This window comes from Eumetopias jubatus, unplaced genomic scaffold (assembly GCF_037043125.1).
Source record: "Eumetopias jubatus isolate StellerSeaLion01/CBP00866 unplaced genomic scaffold, mEumJub1_p1.0 scaffold_7, whole genome shotgun sequence".
NCBI classification, from domain to species: domain Eukaryota; kingdom Metazoa; phylum Chordata; class Mammalia; order Carnivora; family Otariidae; genus Eumetopias; species Eumetopias jubatus.
Genome location: NW_028274813.1, coordinates 42555340 through 42572005, shown reverse-complemented (window position 1 = coordinate 42572005; position 16666 = coordinate 42555340). Strand labels below are relative to the sequence as shown.

Here is a 16666-nt window from a genome sequence, read left to right as displayed (position 1 = left end):
TGGCCAGAGGTGGACTACGATGACAATGACAATAATGGTGGTAATAGTAACAGGGAACATGGATAGAGCACCTACTACCTAACCAGACACTGAGCTAAGTGCTTTAATCCTCACAACAATCAGGGAAATAGAAACTATAGTTTTTCCTGTTTTACAAATGAGGACACTAAGACACAGAGGGGTTAGATAATCTTCATACGCAAAAATATCTACTTCTTTATAGAGGAGCTTGGATTTAAACCCAGACATTGAAACCCAGGATTTAAAGCCCGAATGCTCAGGGTGCCTGGGTGGCTCAGTTGGTTAAGCGACTGCCTTCGGCTCAGGTCATGATCCTGGGGTCCTGGGATCGAGCCCCGCATCGAGCCTGCTTCTCCCTCTCCCTCTGCCTGCCACTTCTCCTGCTCTCTCTCTCTCTCTGTCAAATAAACAAATAAAATCTTTAAAAAAATAAAATCTCAAAAAAAATCTCTCTCTGTCAAATAAATAAGTAAAATCTTTAAAAAAATAAAAAAATAAAATAAAGCCTGAATGCTCTACCACTATCCTTAACTACTCTTCTGGTGAAACTGGGGGTCAGTTTCACAAATAACAAATAATATGTATTGACTTATGTTTTCTAAAGCACCCAGAAGTCACATCTACTTATTAAAAAACGTTATAATGAGGGTTCCTACAATATTATGAGAGCTAGAGATATAGGCAAAAAACAAATACCTCCCTCCCACATCACCACCACAACAACCCAATTTGTATATAAAGTTGAGGTAAAACTAACCAAAGCTCAGAAAAAGCTCAGGATGTTCAGAAAAGATAAGCAGGATGAAACCAGGCTGCACTTCCACAAGGGAAGCTACAGGCCTCTGTTGGCACCAAATCCACTCAAGTTATCAGTGAAACACACAAATGTAAAAGTTCTAGACCTACAATAAAACAAAACAAAACAAAACAAAAAAAAAACCTGACCTCTGGAAAGCAGTAAATTTGCCAACTGGGACAGATCTTCGCAAGGCTGAATAAATGACCTAGTCCAATGTCCTGCTGATTGGGTTAAGATATATGCAAATCATTTCAATATGGAAGATTGGTCCTACCTTCTTCATTACCACCATGAAGATGTAGAAGCACCAGACCAAGAGAACACAGGCCTGGTCTCCTCTATCCAGGCTCTAGACTCTGTCCAGACCACTTCTCATGGAGCAGACAGACACTAAGGAGAGATAGTCCTGAAATTGTAATCTCCTTCAAATATCTAAACATTTTGCTTTGCCTCTTGTCTGACCAGGCAAATGCTGTGATTCTTTTTATGTTTCTTTGAACATTATATCAGCAAGACTCCTGAGCCAAGGCCAGTCTTAAGCAGGAACAAGACTTCACCGTTTATTCCGTGCCCTATTTCCCCACAGTCACTTAAAAAATCTTCCAACGTTACAAAACACACCACTTTTTAATCAATCAGTGACTTTTCATCCCAAGAGGCATCCCTTTACCAATTGTATACAACACGCTCATCCTGAGATTAGTAATTATAACTTGGGCTGGTTTATTTAGTGTATCATTTTGGAGACAAGATACCAAACAATGGAGTAGGGTTGCAGATACCAGTTACTTAAAAAGCTGGGTCAGCGAACAAAGGGTCTAGGAATGAAGTTATGGAACAACATAGTGGGATGTCTCTGTGACACTGTTTGCTGACTGACTGAAACTCTGCATATGTCAAGTTGATCTTTGATCCTGTCCAAGGGAGCTTATTGCTAAAAATACCTAAAATAATTTGTGTTTACTTTTACCCTCAATAACCCACTTCCAACGCATGGACTTTCAACAACATATTATCAAAATAGCCGGAGTACTTTTGAAACCTCTCAGTTTTTTTTTATCTGTCAATCCTTTCCAGAGCCATCTCGCAAAATCAAATAGAATGATTACAACTAAGATATTGGAGTAGCAGAGGCAGAATAATTCCACCAAGCAGTAAAGAAAGGCACATTTCTATGATTTCAGGCTAGAGTTGAGTACCCTGTGATATGAGGCTAAAGCTGTTCCCTCTACATATTTGAAAAGTGCAAATAGTTAGCAGTTGCCCTGAAGGTCCCTTAGCCTGGCTTCCCTCTGGGCACCAACACACAGGACAGCTTTCATTCACCAGGACACCCCTCTCCTTTATTCTTCACTGGTCCCCCCACTTTCTGCTGCCCCTTCTAGCTCTGAAATAATACCGAATGACTATATGGTGATCTGAACTGACCTTCCAGACTGTAAAAATAAAGCCATTTTCAAAACAATAAAACCAATTCTAGATAGTACTTTGCTTCTTATTTTTTTAACGTGCATTTTCCCTCTACTGTGTGGCAAAAAAACATTCATTTCCAGAGGCTTTTTCTAGTCATAGTCACAGCAATGTTGTTTAAAGTTTATTGGGCAGGGAAAACACAGTTACCTTTTCAACCTTTCTAGTTTGTATTGGATTCTAAGCTCCCACATCTTGGCCCTCGGGCATTTTCCTTGATAAAGCCCTCCTACCTTCCAGTCCAACAAAGACCAAAGACTTTGGATATGAAATTTTAAAGTAACCACTGGAGAAGGGGCTTCAATTGTATTGGCCCAACTGGCAATCTGTGGAAGGCCACATGAATTGTTCAGAGATAACGCCCTGCCTTTCACCTTGCGGTCACCGGTTTGAGTCAAGCAGAGATTAACGGTGTCCGAGGGTTGTTATCATCTGGTGATGGCTTGGGAGCTGATATGAAATAAATTGCTAGTATCTTGCGTCTACTTGCCTGAGGTCGCTTGGTTCAGGCTATTTTAGGGACCAGATCCAAATCTTAGCTGCAATGGTTACTCTAAATGGAAGCCTCTGCGCAAAGATCAAATGCTAAATAAACCCGTAGATTATGCTTCTTCTTGCACTAATGGAAGATATCCTCTCAGACAAGGTTGGAAGTAAGCTGGGGAGTTGTGGGGGGGTGGGGAGGAATGGGCTAGATCTGTGATTCTGAAGACAGGCCTCTGAGTATTTAATTTAAATTCTACCCTGGGTCCCCTACAGGTGACTATACCACCTGCTTTTGAATTTCTTACCTGGATGTTAGCGCCGTGCCCTCCTTCTGATTCACTCAGAAGGTCCCACACCTCTTATCTATCATTTCATCCATCTTTGACAATCATTAAACTTTAAGGAAAATGAAAAACCTTTCAACAGAAAAATTTGGGAACCCAGGCATGGTTACTAAATTTATGTATGTGCACAAAGAGAAAGAGAGATCCAATTCACACTAAATTTTCTAAAGTTTTAAATTAGGGTCAGATAATATTTTGTTGTTATTGTTGATTGGTTTGCTTTGGTTAAAGAGGCTTTTTGGTCTGAATCATTAAAATATTTGCTTAAATTTTTTACTTTACATTTCAGGTGTAGATAATATTAAAAATAAGTCTTATTTACTTCATTTGTTATCTTACAATGTATTATACATAAACAGCCTCATGGACAATAATTCAAATTAGGCCTAACTAGATAAGATATACAAATAAAAGGAACTTTTTAGATTATTTTGTTAAAAAAAATCAAGGTTTAAAAGTTAGAGGTAGATCTAAATATCACTGGGCTCCCATCTTGTCCAGCTTTTAGTGAGAACTACAAGTTTTCATCTCCAAGTTCACCCTTGGTTCACAAGATATGAATCATAAAAAAACAATGTCTCTTAATTTGAGGTGGTTACAGCCTTTTTTGTGAATTTAATGAAAGCTATAGATCTTCTGCCCCCCAAAATTAAACTGAACAAAGACAAAAAAATTTCTATACAATTGAGAGAATTTATCCTCGATTACTCTAAAATCCATCCGTGGACAACCATCCCCAAAGGGAAGTTTGAGCCACAGGTTAAAAATTCCTGAAAAAGGGGCGCCTGGGTGGCTCAGATGGTTAAGTGTCTGCCTTCGGCTCAGGTCATGATCCCAGGGTCCTGGGATCGAGCCCCACATTGGGCTCCCTGCTCGGCAGGAAACCTGCTTCTCCCTCTGCCCCTCCCCCTGCTTGTGCGCGCTCTGACATCCCCCCTCAAATAAATAAATAAAATATTTAAAAAAAAGCATTCCTGAAAAAGATACCAGTTCAGGTATCTCTTAATAAAAGTGTGTATTATACACTCCATATCGTTAGCGATACATATCAAGGAAAAAGGGGAAAAAAGGAGAAAAGACAGGAAAAGAGAAAGCAATGTGCCCATTTAAAATGGTCAGGAATCAAGATTATTGGTTTAATCAACTCAAGTATTTGTTCTTGAAAACAGAGAAAGTATGTTTGTACCAAGTTTTCCACTTCATCTCAAGATCAGAGGGCCTGTCCATGGTCAATTTTAAGACTAAATAAAGGCTATGCTTTTTGGTAAAGATAATAATAAATAGACTGAGTACTTGTTAGCCTTCCAAAGCTTCAAAGTGGCCTACTTAGACTAAAATTAAAAATAGAACGAACTTAATCAGCGAGAAGAGGTATTTAAAAATGCATTTCAATTAGAGACTTGCATCAATTTAAAATTTATAATATTAATGTGATTCTTCATTCCAAAATTACCTAATTTCATTTTTGGATATGTGTCTGCGTGTAAAATCTCCAAAATATCCGTCCCCCATTAAAAAAAAAAAAAATCCCTTAGCATTGCCATAGCAGTTAAGAACGAATGCCTGGACCTTTCGAATCGAACATAACTCAAAGGTTATCAAACTTGCATGGGTCAGTGGGCAAGAAGGACTCAGGAAAAACTTTGTATGTGCACCCTTAGTGTTCAAAACTTGAACTCAGTCTTCACTTTGGGACCCTGGTAACCAGTGGTCTGAACGCGCCGGGGCGCGGGGCACCTGCGGCCTCCCGCGGGCCAGGCCCAGGCCTCGAGGTGCAACCGGAAGCCGTGGGCAGCGGGCGCCCAGGCCTCGAGGCGCGGATGGGAGCCCTGCCGCGAGGACCCCGGGATGGCGCCGGCGACACCTCGCGGGCCCAGACCCTCGGCTCTGGGATCCAAGCCCAGGCCCGTAGCGGGAAGCAGGGGTTACCCCTAGGTCGCCAGCTCTAAGGACAAATCTGTCTCGGTTCCCGCGTCTTTTCGCCACAAGGAGCTGGAAGGGGTAAGAGTGGACTTCGGAGCTGGCCGGGAGTGGGGCGGCCAGAGCGGCGCCCGCGTCGGCCTGGACCGGGAGGCGTCGTGGCCTCCCGCGTCGTTACACTCGCACGCACCACGCTGCCGTCGGGAAGACCGCGGAGGCGGCTGGAGGTGGAGCACGCGGACCACGGGCCCGCAGACCTCCCGCTTCCGAGAGCGGCGGCACAAGTGCCTGCGGCGCGAGCTTCTCCTCAGTCTCTACAGGGGACCTGCCCCGCCCCCCGCCCCCCCGGGCCTCGTGCGGCGGCAAGCAGCGCGCGGGGCGCCGCGGGTTCGAGGCACGCTGCCGTCGGGGGTACGGTTTGGGGGTCGTGTCCTCGCGGTCCCCGGCGGCTGGCCCGAAGCTTCCTCTCGGCCACTGGAGTAACTCCCCCGCGGTCCCCGGCACTCCCTCTGTTGTCCAAGTAACCTTAGCCCGGGGGCGCCGCTGGGGCTGCGGGGGCCCAGCTTTCCGAACCCTCGGCTTAGTTTGCAGGGGGAGGAGTGGGGGGTGGAGGATGGGAACACGGTGCGCCTGACCCCACTTTTCCAGGAAACCCGGGAACCCGCTCTGTCCCTGGCGGCGCGGCCGCGGCCAGGGCGTCCTCAGCGCCGTCGACTGCGAGCGGCCAGGCCCGAAGGCTTCCGCGCCGCGGACAGGAGCGCCCCGCGAGTGTTCCAGACCCGGCGGGCCCGGTCGGGGCGCGCCGGCGGCGGCCTCGGGGGCTCTGCGGCGAGGCAGAGGAGCGCGGGAGTCCCGCGGGGAAGCCCCGGACTTAGGGCAACGCAGACATCCCCGGCGCGGGCCTCCACCGACCCTCGCCACCGCCTTTCAGCTACGCTCCATTAAAAACAGGGAGGAGGGGCAGTGGCCGGCGACCCGCCCCTCTTACGTCTGGAGGTGACCTTATGCCTACAGGCAAGTTTTCCCCTCCCCTTTCCAAAACTCACTGCGTTTGTTAAATCCGGTTAAATGAAGAACACAGAAGTCTCCCGCTCTGCTGTCGGGAAGAACGCCTCTTAAGAGTATCGCAGCTAAAGCGTGGTTTGGCTGTAAGCTGATAATCAAGTAGCTGTGGTCAGACACCCACCCCAGAACATCGCTGTTCAGGGACCATGTTGTCACACACGACGTCCATTAGGCCCCAGTAATCCGCCATCAACGCGTTTTAGAGCCATTTGAATGTTAAGGAGATTTTTATTAATGGCCCATGAGCCTAAAATGTGACTATTGGTTTTTGGGAATAGATTTTAACAACTAGAGGCTGGGATGAGTGATTTCCAGGTTTTAGTGTGGCCTCGGGCCTCTGGAGATTCAGGTTGGGAGGTTCGGGGCAGGGCCTAAGGGAGAGCCTTCACGGAAAAGCTGACTCTAAGGGGCCCTTTATGTGCGGAACCTAGGGTGGAGGGCAGCAGACCCTGTTGCAGGGTGCAGTAAACTGCTCCTGTGACTCCCAAAGGCAGCATTTGCTGGTCTCATCATGGGCAGTTCAAGGGGGTAAAAATCAGCAATGCTAGAAACTGGCATCTTATTTTTCAAGACACCCTGGGCTGAAGTGTCTCCTAGTGATGTCAAGTAGACTAAGAAACCCTTAATCCAAAGGCCCCCTTCCCACCTCCACAGTAGGCAAACTAAGACTAGGGTACTGGGAGAGGGTGGCTTCTTGGACAGCTTTTTTTTCCTCGTGGTGCTGAAATAGAAGTCAGTTCAAACTTTGGCTGCTTATCATTTGATTTTCTGTGGGATTCTTTTTTGTTTTCTTTGTTGTTTTTTTTCCACCTCAGATACCATGTTTCCTTCCACTAAGAATTGAAGGTAAAGAGTGAGGGAGATTAAGGAATAAAAGTGAGTCATAGACCTCATGCTGTTCCACTTTCCCTTTAGGAGAAAAACAAAATTCGAAGTCGACCCTCCCCCCAGTGATAGCCTGGCCTCTCTGGCACCTGCAGTTATCTTTGACCAAATGGGTTGGATTTGGTAGGGCTCCTTTACTTGAATTTGCTTATTGTTTGTTTGCAGTCGGCAGCAGGTTGATTTTTAAATATAAAACACACTGCTTGCAAAAGAGGAAGTCCGACTGATTCCCTTTAGAATGGGAGTGGGGGGCTGGGGGGGATACGTTCCTTGCTTTTGGGAGCTGCTGCATAGTAGAAGGCCTTTCAAACACTTGCCTGCTTACTTCTCCTCTCCAGCCACTTCTGCATGCAGAAGCTTCCTCCAGCTCTCATACTGGGTTCCGTTTCCTTCGAACTGCCTACATCAGAAAAACTGTCCTTTCCAAATAGTGTCTAAATTTTGTTTCAATCAGGTTAAAAACAAAAACACATATGATTTCAAGGCTTCATATTGCTATTAACAGGCAGTTAGGAAGAGATGCTCCAAGCAGTCCTATACAATGTGTCTCAATACACCAGAGCACTATGGTTTCACATGTAATGTTAATTCTGCCCGAGACAAATCCCATAATCTGTGCAGTTTCAGAGCCTAATACTGAAAGACATCGGGGTGGGTTTTGTTTGGGGTTTTGCTCTCTCCATCCCAGGGGCTTCCTGTCTTTCCTATCGTGCTAACCCAAGGGAGGAAATGGGGCAGCTGGGGGATCAGTTTTATCAGGGCGCGCTGCGTTTACAGGACGCTGCCAGTTTAGGAGAGAAAAACAGAGGTGTGTTGAAGGCACTGGTCACAGATCTGGGCATGCAGATGCGTGGCTGGTGCTTGGACCTTTTGTGGTAGGAAAGGGAAAGAGCTGTCCTTCGTAAAGATTTCGAAGGAAGACAGTAAGCTGGCTGAGGTCGTGGCTGAGCCCGACCCTGCCGTCTTTCCATTTTTGTTGTTTTGTATGAAGTCAGCTTCCGTTTGTGTGGGATGCGCCCGACTCCTGACTCCTTTGTTTTTCTCTTTTGCAAGATTAAAACATGTCTCTGTATGCAGTAAACCACCACCTAACACTGGCACGCCTGGTTTTGGGTTACAGCTTTGTCGGGGTAACAACACCGAGGTTTTCACCGGGTGTTAGCAGCAGGTTCAAACTTGTGTTGTGCTGCCCCATCACCCCCCCCTTCTGGTTAAATGGGGGCGGGCACAGGACTGCAGCCCCTGCCCTGCAGGTAACCGGAATGGGCTGCCTGGCGCTGTCCAGGACGCCAAAGGCACCGCTTCCCCATTCCAGACCCGGCCTCCAGTCTTCGGGCCGCTGAGTGCTGCGCCCGGGTCCAAAAAGGATAAAACAGGGCACTCGGTTAAAAAACGAAATGTAGAGGGGGTAGGAGAAAAAGGTATGAGCCCCCCCTCCCTTGAAAGCCTCAGCTCAGTGCCAAGGACCCCAAGGGAGGGCGGAACACCCAAACACAACTTCCCCAGACCCGCCAGCCAAAGCACCTGGCTTTCCTGGGAGACCTCCGCTCCGAGTGCCCAGGGCAGGCCCAGCTGGACTCCCTGTTGGCGCCACGGCTGCCCTGCGGCGGGAGCCCCCGCTGTGGCGGAGGCGGCGGCCTCCCCCTTGCTGCCGGGAGGAGACCCAGCCGTCTGCGGCCCTTCCTCCTGGGAGACGAGGAAAGCCAGAGGCCCTGGGCCCCGCCAGGCCAGCTTTCGCCACCCTGGCCCCCTCTCCGGGCTCGTCCTCTTCTTGGGCCTCGGCTTTCGTTCCCTCCAGCGCAGGGTGCTCGCCTCCCGGCCGGACCACACACACACACACTCGCCCCCCAACCCCCAAACTCGGCGGGCGGTGATGTCAACCCGGCGCTCGGCGCCCCCCACGCCCGCGGCTGACCCTGAAGCCAGACTCCGGGACTCGAGGAGGCCGCGCTCTCCCCGGGCTGGCGGCGCGCAGGCCCCGCGGCGGCGCCTCATCCCTGCCCGTGCGGCCCACAGCGCTCTGAGCACGGGCGCGGCCGGATCCCGCGAGGCCTTAAGACTAGGCCGGGTGGGGCGCGCCGCGTCTGGGCGGAGGTCCTGGATTCAGACCTGCGCCGGAGGCAGACCAGAGTGGGGTCTCCTGTCGCTCCAGCCAGGCCCGCAGGGCCACGAGTGGGGCCGGAGGGTGGCTGGCATCAGCCTGAACTGACTTGGGCCTCTGCCCCAACTTGGGCTCCCAGGCGCAGAGATGCGAGTACTTTAACCCGCTAACTCCGAGGGGCAGGCAAGATTTTGTAAAACACTGCTCTGAAAGATCGCCGTGGATTCGGCGGAGAGCGGGAGCGGCTCTCCTGCGCCACCACTGCCCACACCTTGGCGCTCAGTTCCCGCAGTCCCGCCCAGGGCCTCCCGGGGTCCTCTGCCTCTCGCCCAGGCCCTGCGGGACTGAGGGTGGGGACACACACAGAAAAGGTGCGATTAAAGGAACCGAGTGGGAGAGCAGTTGAGGAAACCGACCATTATCTAAAAACTCGTAAATTTCGATAGCCGGAACTTGACTTGATTGAATTTCTCTTATCTGTGAGGGTTAGAAACATTCTCAAGGTGAAATACGAAGGGCCAAGAATCTTTGTGCGTAAGATAAAAGTTTGGAGCAACAGATCTTTGTGAAGCCGACTGACCCACCTGATCTCCGTCCCCCCAAGCCAAGATTCTATTGCCGTTTCAGGTCATCGTTAATTGCCAATATGCAGTTGAAGTCGCTCCCTGACGCCTTCGGAGGGTGACGTCATTTCAGTACAGGTATCTCCAAGATTGGGTTTAACTTCAACCCGGTGTTGACTAGGAGTGGCGATCTGGACGTCTTTAAAGCCAGCGCTAGCTCCCCGCCCCCCTTTCCCTACCTCCGTTGCCTGCGGTCAGGGGGGAATTCATTTCTACTTTGCCGTCAATTCAAAGGGATTTAACTCCGTGGTCTGTTACGCGAAGTTGTGCAACGGTGATGGAAAAATTAGTTTCAGAGGGTGCTCAACGCCTTTTTTTGACCTCCTCCGTTTTTATAGGATCGGGAGAGAAACCAAACTGCGTTATTTGCTGAGTAGTGCCATGTTTGTCATTATTTTTAACGAAGGGGGGGGTCTTTACTGATCCTTTGTGGGGCATTCTGAAAACTGAAAGCAGTGTGAGAAATTATTTTGGATCTGCTTTACTGTTGCTTGAGAAAAGCTGGAGGAGCGTGAGACCCAGAAGCTGGAAAATCATAAAACAAAGATTCTCCCTGGGGCCTCAATTTCCCTTTGGTGTAAACTAGTGTAGGCTGAATATTATTAGTCCGTACTCGAAAATCTTGCCATCAGGTTTTGCCTCAGTTGCCGGTTGTAAGCTATTGCATTTCCTTTAGCAGTGAAACAAAACCAATTTACTTATTAGGCAAGATTATGTAGGGGTCAAGAGAGCATGCACAGCCAGGGACAGAACAATTAGCCAGAAAACAAAATGGTTGCAACTGCTAAAGTTCATTTAAAAAGTTACAATCAAGAGTCACTTAATTTTGGTCAAACTTAAGAGCATAGAGTTTAAAATGAAATTAAATATTGCTTTTACCTGAGGAGCACCATGAACCATTGGCTCATTTGTCTTTTCTGGTGATTGGTTTACAAAATGCAGGTAGAAGTGAGAAGAGACCTATTTTTTTTTTCCTCAGCACTTTCTTTAAACAAAACAAAAACAAAACTGACCAGGATGCCTTATGTTCAACTACTGAAATTATAGGTTTTAAAACTTTTCTGAAACTCTTTTGTTCAGAAATCATTTCTGCCTGAATTGCTTTCAGATTCTGATTACATTCCCTCTCATGTTTACCTCAGAGTTTTTTGAAAGTTAAAAAAAGAAATCCCCTTAATCAAATGAGAGAATAAAAACAAGGAATTCTTGTCATTCTCATTTTCTCTGAGGTACTACAGTTCTTCCCTTCTCACTTTAAAAAAAAATTGATCTATGTTAAAACCTATCAATAAAGTGCCTAAGAAATCATTATGGTATGCGGCAGGGGGGTAAAAGCAAGGAGAGCAAGATCCCAATGACTGTTAGGCTCTCTATATTCTATTTCAGAGGAGTACTGGTGGAAGTCACAAAAAAGGTTTACATACAGCAGTCACTCACACCTAGTTCATCCACAGATAAAACCAAAAATGCCTTTTAAATGAAGTTTACTAATTTCCTCTCTGACCTAAATAAAACATGTTTGGGGAAGGAGAGGCTGAATGTGGGCTTCTCATCCATAAATAGTGTATAAAATTAAACTGGACCCAATGTTGTGCTAGAACCATTTTAATATAATTATACATATCTGCCAAATCCAGGAAGAAAAGGTTTATGCATATATAACTTTTCCAGTTAACATCTGCAAGCATAAACGACAATGATCTCAGTTTATAAATTCATCAGGGTCAGAGCAATTGACCAATGTCTCTTTACTGCTAGGCTTACCAACAGTAAATTACAGATGAATTAGTGTCCTTTTGTTTCTCTTCTCTCACTCTCCTTGTCCAGAGACATTCTGTAGTAAAGTTTCAGTGCAGCTCACCTCCAGCCAAAGGTAATCTTTTTAGATAAGTACTCAGTTGCTCTGAATTTGCTTATAATTATAACCTATTTAATCACAGAAGAACCCCTGCAGAGGTGGAGTTCAAGGTTGCATACAATAACAGGAGATCACAGTTTTGAAGTCTAGCACAGATTAAAAACCACAGATGTACCATTTATATAAGACACACACTGATTGTCTCTTAAACTACATATTGACTCCTTATGAACATTATTTTTTAAATAAAGTAGTGCATCTAGGACAATCAGTCGCACAATTCACACAGCCCTGAAAAGTTTTTCAGTGCCAACTACCAGTTGGTCATGAAACGTGAGTGAGCTTGAAGACACTGTCCATTCCTAAGATTCAACCACGGATTGGCTAAAACATTGGAACACCTCTGGCTTAAGAAGGCTACTATGTCCTTCCCTCCTTTCCCTCACAATTTAGTTTTGTTTATTTTTGGTGGTGTTTGGTTGTACATGGCTAGAATGCTTTTGATCACTTTGCAAATCAGGAAAACCAATGATCTAAGACTATGACAGGATCTTAAGTAGACTGGTTTGTCCATTTCAGGTTGCTGGTTGGTAGGCCCCTCTAAGGCCCTTCATTTTTCCTTCTATGCCTCCCGGAACATTGATCAGAAGATGAGTCTGAGCATCATCCCATCTAACTCTTTTAACCAATGCCTGGCTAAAACTGGAATGTCCAGCCCAGTATATTTAAAAATCACCCACAAAGAGGTTCTACGGATCTTCACAAAACCTGGAATTTCCATGAGGATGTCTGATCTTTATAATCCAAGCAGTCAGCATTGAAGTTAAGCTTCCAGGAGGCAGTTTGGTCCTTATAATCCAAGCAATCAGTGGTTGAGTTAAAACCCAAGCTTGAAGCGCCATATCCCTGGGTGGAAAGAGAAGCTGGGGACTGATTGAGATGGCTGGTGACTGCATTGGTACCCATGGGGCTGAGTGTGGCCCCTGGTCCAGGAAGCTGGTGATGCATTGGGGTCAAGTAAGATCCACAGTCCATGCCCCCAAAGTAGGAAGTTGAGCCAGCATATCCTTGACTATAACCTGAAGCCTGAGTATAGGTCATGGGATAGGACCTCTGCATGCAGGAAGAGGAGGTGGACAAGGGATCTGACAGTGGGGAGATGGAAGCTGGGCTCCAGATAGACACAGGAGCACTGCTGCTGGAAATGGCCGGGACTGAGGTGCTAGAGGGGGGAGTGAATTGGCCACTTGTTCCACTCTCTGAACTCACTTCCCGAGCTGGAGATGTCTTCTTTTTGGCAGGTCTCACTTTGTTTTGACCTCCATTCTGTTGCTGCTGCTGTTGTTGGCGGCACTTAGCTCTCCGATTCTTAAACCATACCTTGAAAGGGAAAGAAACTTCTTTAACGTGGTTTCAGTAAGGACAAGAGTGACTCCCAGATTATAGGTGAGCTAAGCAGACAATCTGTCCTGCCACTGAAAACCTATACTATGGTACTTTTATATATACCCCTGGAATTGTAAGAAAGTGGGGAGGCTCTGTCTAAAAGCACTGGACTCCTAGCCCAGAATAAATCCTATGGCTAAAAATTTTCCCTCATTTTCCTCTCTCATTATTTCACCTCAAATACACACATACACATAGACCCAGTGTTACCATGGAACATTCTTACAGTGGAATACAATGTATCTATGTCTTCTGGAGGTAAACACAGAGGTGAGGGAGAACGATTCTGTTGCTACTAGCCAACAAGAACAGCCTAAATTCAAGGTTTCCAGTCCATCTTCCAGGGAGTAACTGCTAATCACTCTACCTTTTTCTCTCAAGCAAGCTCCAAGGAGAAGTGATCCTGTTGAAGATGGGAGGTCTGAAAGCCACTATTTGCTGAAATCTTTACAGTAAGTGGAATGACTTGTATGTAGTCTGCTTTGAGCTTGAGGACAGACTTCTCAGCTCATCTCAAGTCTGACACTGGAGTCTTTGACTTCAGGTAGTGCCACTCGGCACATGGATTCAGTTTCCTGTACTATGTCCACTGGCTTGTCAATTTAAGCCTCTGCCTGCAACTCTGAAGATTCTCATTACCAGCCCCGTTCATGTTCTGCAATGACGGAGCAGTGTTTTGTGTGTGAGGGGGCCTATCAAAGAAACTACCAGCCTTTTTTGAGAGAAACTACAGGCATTTTCTGAGCAACAAGTCCTTAGCGGTCTTCTTGAATGAGCTCAACATATGGGCGTGTTAACTGTGCCACCAAGGCTGAGCATGTCACCACAGATCATTCAGAGCCATTTATTTTCTTTCAGTGAAGACTCGAGTTCAAGCTTCACAAATCCTAAAACTTCTTCCATCTTACTTTGAAAAGTCTTTTTCCTGGTTTGCAGTTCATACTGGTATGTCCTAGCTGAAGGGGAGTCCCAGGTGTGTGTGTGTGTGTGTGTGTGTGTATTGTGTGTGTGTGTTTAGGTGCTAAACATTCTTTCCAGAGAACTCTGTATGGTGTTTGCATTTCAGAAAAGTTGGGAGATTACTTTCCCTCTCCAGCTTCAGGTCAAGTTAAGGGGGAGGGGGGTGTCACTGAGGATATTGCGTTGGTATTTTATCAGCTAAATGGCTCAGAGCTAGCAAATTCTGTTCAATCCCTAAGAAGTCAAAGAAAACACTTTTATTGTGTAATTTCTTTGGTAAGAGCACCAGCTGCTTCTACAGCCTGGTTCTACCACCCAAATATCGTATGACCTTGAGTAAGTCATTTACTCCATTTCTTCACGTGTAAAAATATTGGGACTCTCCAGAGCTAAGCTTCTTTCACCCCTAAAAGTAGATGAAAATAGGGTAGGATTTCCGCATGGGGAAAGGGAAGGAAGTACTAAAATATTAAGTAACTGTCCTTGAAATCTGCCCAGGCCGGGCCTCGGTTGGCTGGGGACCCGAGAGCTCTAGGATTGTGCTTTATTACTGCAGCAAAATCGCCAGTCTTACCTTACAACTTAGGCCAGAAGGCTCTTGCTTATAGGATTGGGTGGGGGTGGGGGTCAAAAAGGTGATGAGGAGTAATCAGGCATGTGAAGGGGCCTTAGAAGTTTACTGGCCTCCAATGGAGCGCTCAGTTTCAAGCCTTCCTTTGGTCCTCTCTAAGACCTGGGACTCTCCTGGGTCCTCGACATATACCGTGCTCAGGGGAGGGGTGGCACGGTCGGGAAGGATGGTTCTATCTACATCTGCCCTACCTGCACCCTGGACTCGGGCAAGTTGATTTTCAGCGCCACCTCCTCCCGCATGAAGATGTCTGGGTACCGGGTCTTAGCAAATAGAGCTTCCAGCACGTCTAGCTGAGCCCGGGTGAACGTCGTCCTTTCCCGGCGCTGTTTCCGGGGAGTGGCTGCGGGACAAGAAGCCCAGGGCCCTTTAGGGTGGGGGAGCAGTTTCTCAGTCATAGGGATCTCTGCCGGGGCTCTGACTCCCCCGACCCCCACTCCCAGCACTTCCCTCATCCTCCCAGCCCTGCAACCCCGAGCCTACCAGTGTTTTCCCCACCCCCCGTCCCTGGGCCTGGGCTCCTCCAGCGAACACTGGGTCGCAAGACACACACTGTCCCTTCCAGGGAGGCCCCCCACTCCACCTGACGTCGGGGATCGCTCCAGCCAGAGCAGCCCTTCGATAGCTAACAAATGAAATAAAAGGAAGCCAAAATCCAAAAACCCCTCAAAATCAACCCCTAAACCACAACACAAACAAAAAATCCATTCCCTGAAGTCAAAGGATCCCCAAGGACCCGCAGTTCGGACTGATGGGGCGAAATCCCGATCCTGCTGGAGATCCTCGCTTTTAGGACTCCAAGGGCCTTTGTTCCTCCATCTTTAAAATGGGGGCATATTTAAAACTTCTACGAGGATTAAAAACAAAACAAAAAACCACCCAGATCTGACGGGAAAGGAAAGCACCCGTAAATCACACTGCTAGGGATTAGAGGCAGAGGGCCTGGAGGTCAGAGGGGAAGCCCCAGACATGGTGGGGAGAATGTAGGAGGCCCCAAGCATGGTGGGGAGAATTTAGGAGAGACCCAGCTTCTCAAAGAGGGCACTTCCGAAGAACTGGGCTTCGAGATATGGGCAGAGGCAGTAACCTTCCTTCCCCCCACCCCACAGTGTGTGTCCCCCATTCACTCCAGTTAAGAATAAAGCGTTCTGAGTTTCTGCAAGTGTTGCGGGATCCACCTACTCCCTCCAACCCCTATTCTTCCCTCAGGCCGGTTAAGTGCCCTGTGGCTCTGAGCTGCTTCTTAGAAGGAAAATCCAGTGGGGACACCACGCCTGGAGCTGGAGTGGGGCAGCAGGACCGTCAGCCCCAGTGTTCCGGGGGAAAGGGTGTCATATCCCCGAGGCACGGGCGTGGGGAAAGGCGGGGCAGGAGTGCCGCGAGGCTCACTTACCCGGGTAGCCCACTGAAGGGTGCAGCAAGTCCATGCCGGAGGTGGTCAGACTCAGCCCATTGACGGCGTAAGGCGGTTGCTTAAGATAAGACATCATGCTAAGGTTGTTTGGAGGCGCAAAATCGGCCCAAATCGGGGGGACCCAGCCAGAAGGTCTCGCTTCGCCGGGAGTGGACAGATTCAGGGTCCTTGGTGTGTGGGTTGGGAGCGGTTAACTATGGACAAAGCAAACAAACAAACAGAGGTGCTGGTTTACTGCTTCGCAGGCGGCAGCTCTTCCACGTTCCACCACTAACTTAAAAAGAGCCCGGGCTATGCAAGGTAGAGGCTTTTAAAGGACTTGCAACCCACCCCCCCCACCCCCACCCCCAGCTGCTCTGGAACTAGAGGGGAGGGAGAGAGACCAGATAAACCTGTCTTCCCCACCCCCACCCTAAACTTAAAAAAAAAAAGTACCAGAAGAAAGCAATTACAATCTGCCTTCCCCAAGAACAAAACCCCACGCCTTCAAATGCACACATTGCATTCCTATCCCTACATTTGCATAGGACTCATTGGCTGGCACTAGCTAATTGTCTCAAACAAAACTTGATTGGGGCCATTTGCAGAGACAAAGAACTCTTTGGCTAAATAAATAATGCTGATAACAAAGCCCATTGGTGAG

General features: G+C 47.7%; 1 protein-coding gene across 2 annotated transcripts; it reads right to left on the bottom strand.

Moving 5' to 3' along the window:
* Nucleotides 1-12331: 12331 nt before the first annotated feature.
* Nucleotides 12332-16099, bottom strand: OTX2 (orthodenticle homeobox 2). 2 transcript variants are annotated; one of them, XM_028102211.2, is made up of 3 exons: nt 16003-16099; nt 14801-14976; nt 12332-12952 (listed from the first exon to the last, which is right to left on the bottom strand). In XM_028102211.2, exons 1-3 carry the CDS (start codon nt 16097-16099, stop codon nt 12332-12334), a joined length of 894 nt encoding a protein of 297 aa, XP_027958012.1. The 2 variants fall into 2 exon arrangements, with proteins under 2 accessions (XP_027958012.1, XP_027958020.1); XM_028102219.2 differs by having other exon boundaries at nt 14801-14952.
* Nucleotides 16100-16666: the final 567 nt, after the last annotated feature.

Bases quoted from the DNA above. Each gene is read 5' to 3' on its own strand.
- OTX2 (XM_028102211.2), bottom strand. From the start codon at position 16,099: ATGATGTCTTATCTTAAGCAACCGCCTTACGCCGTCAATGGGCTGAGT. The intron at 14,977-16,002 runs GTAAGTGAGCCT...CCCACCCTAAAG, and splicing joins CCCTTCAGTGGGCTACCCGG to GGCCCTGGGCTTCTTGTCCC. The intron at 12,953-14,800 runs GTAGGGCAGATG...TTCCCTTTCAAG, and splicing joins TGCCCGAGTCCAGGGTGCAG to GTATGGTTTAAGAATCGGAG.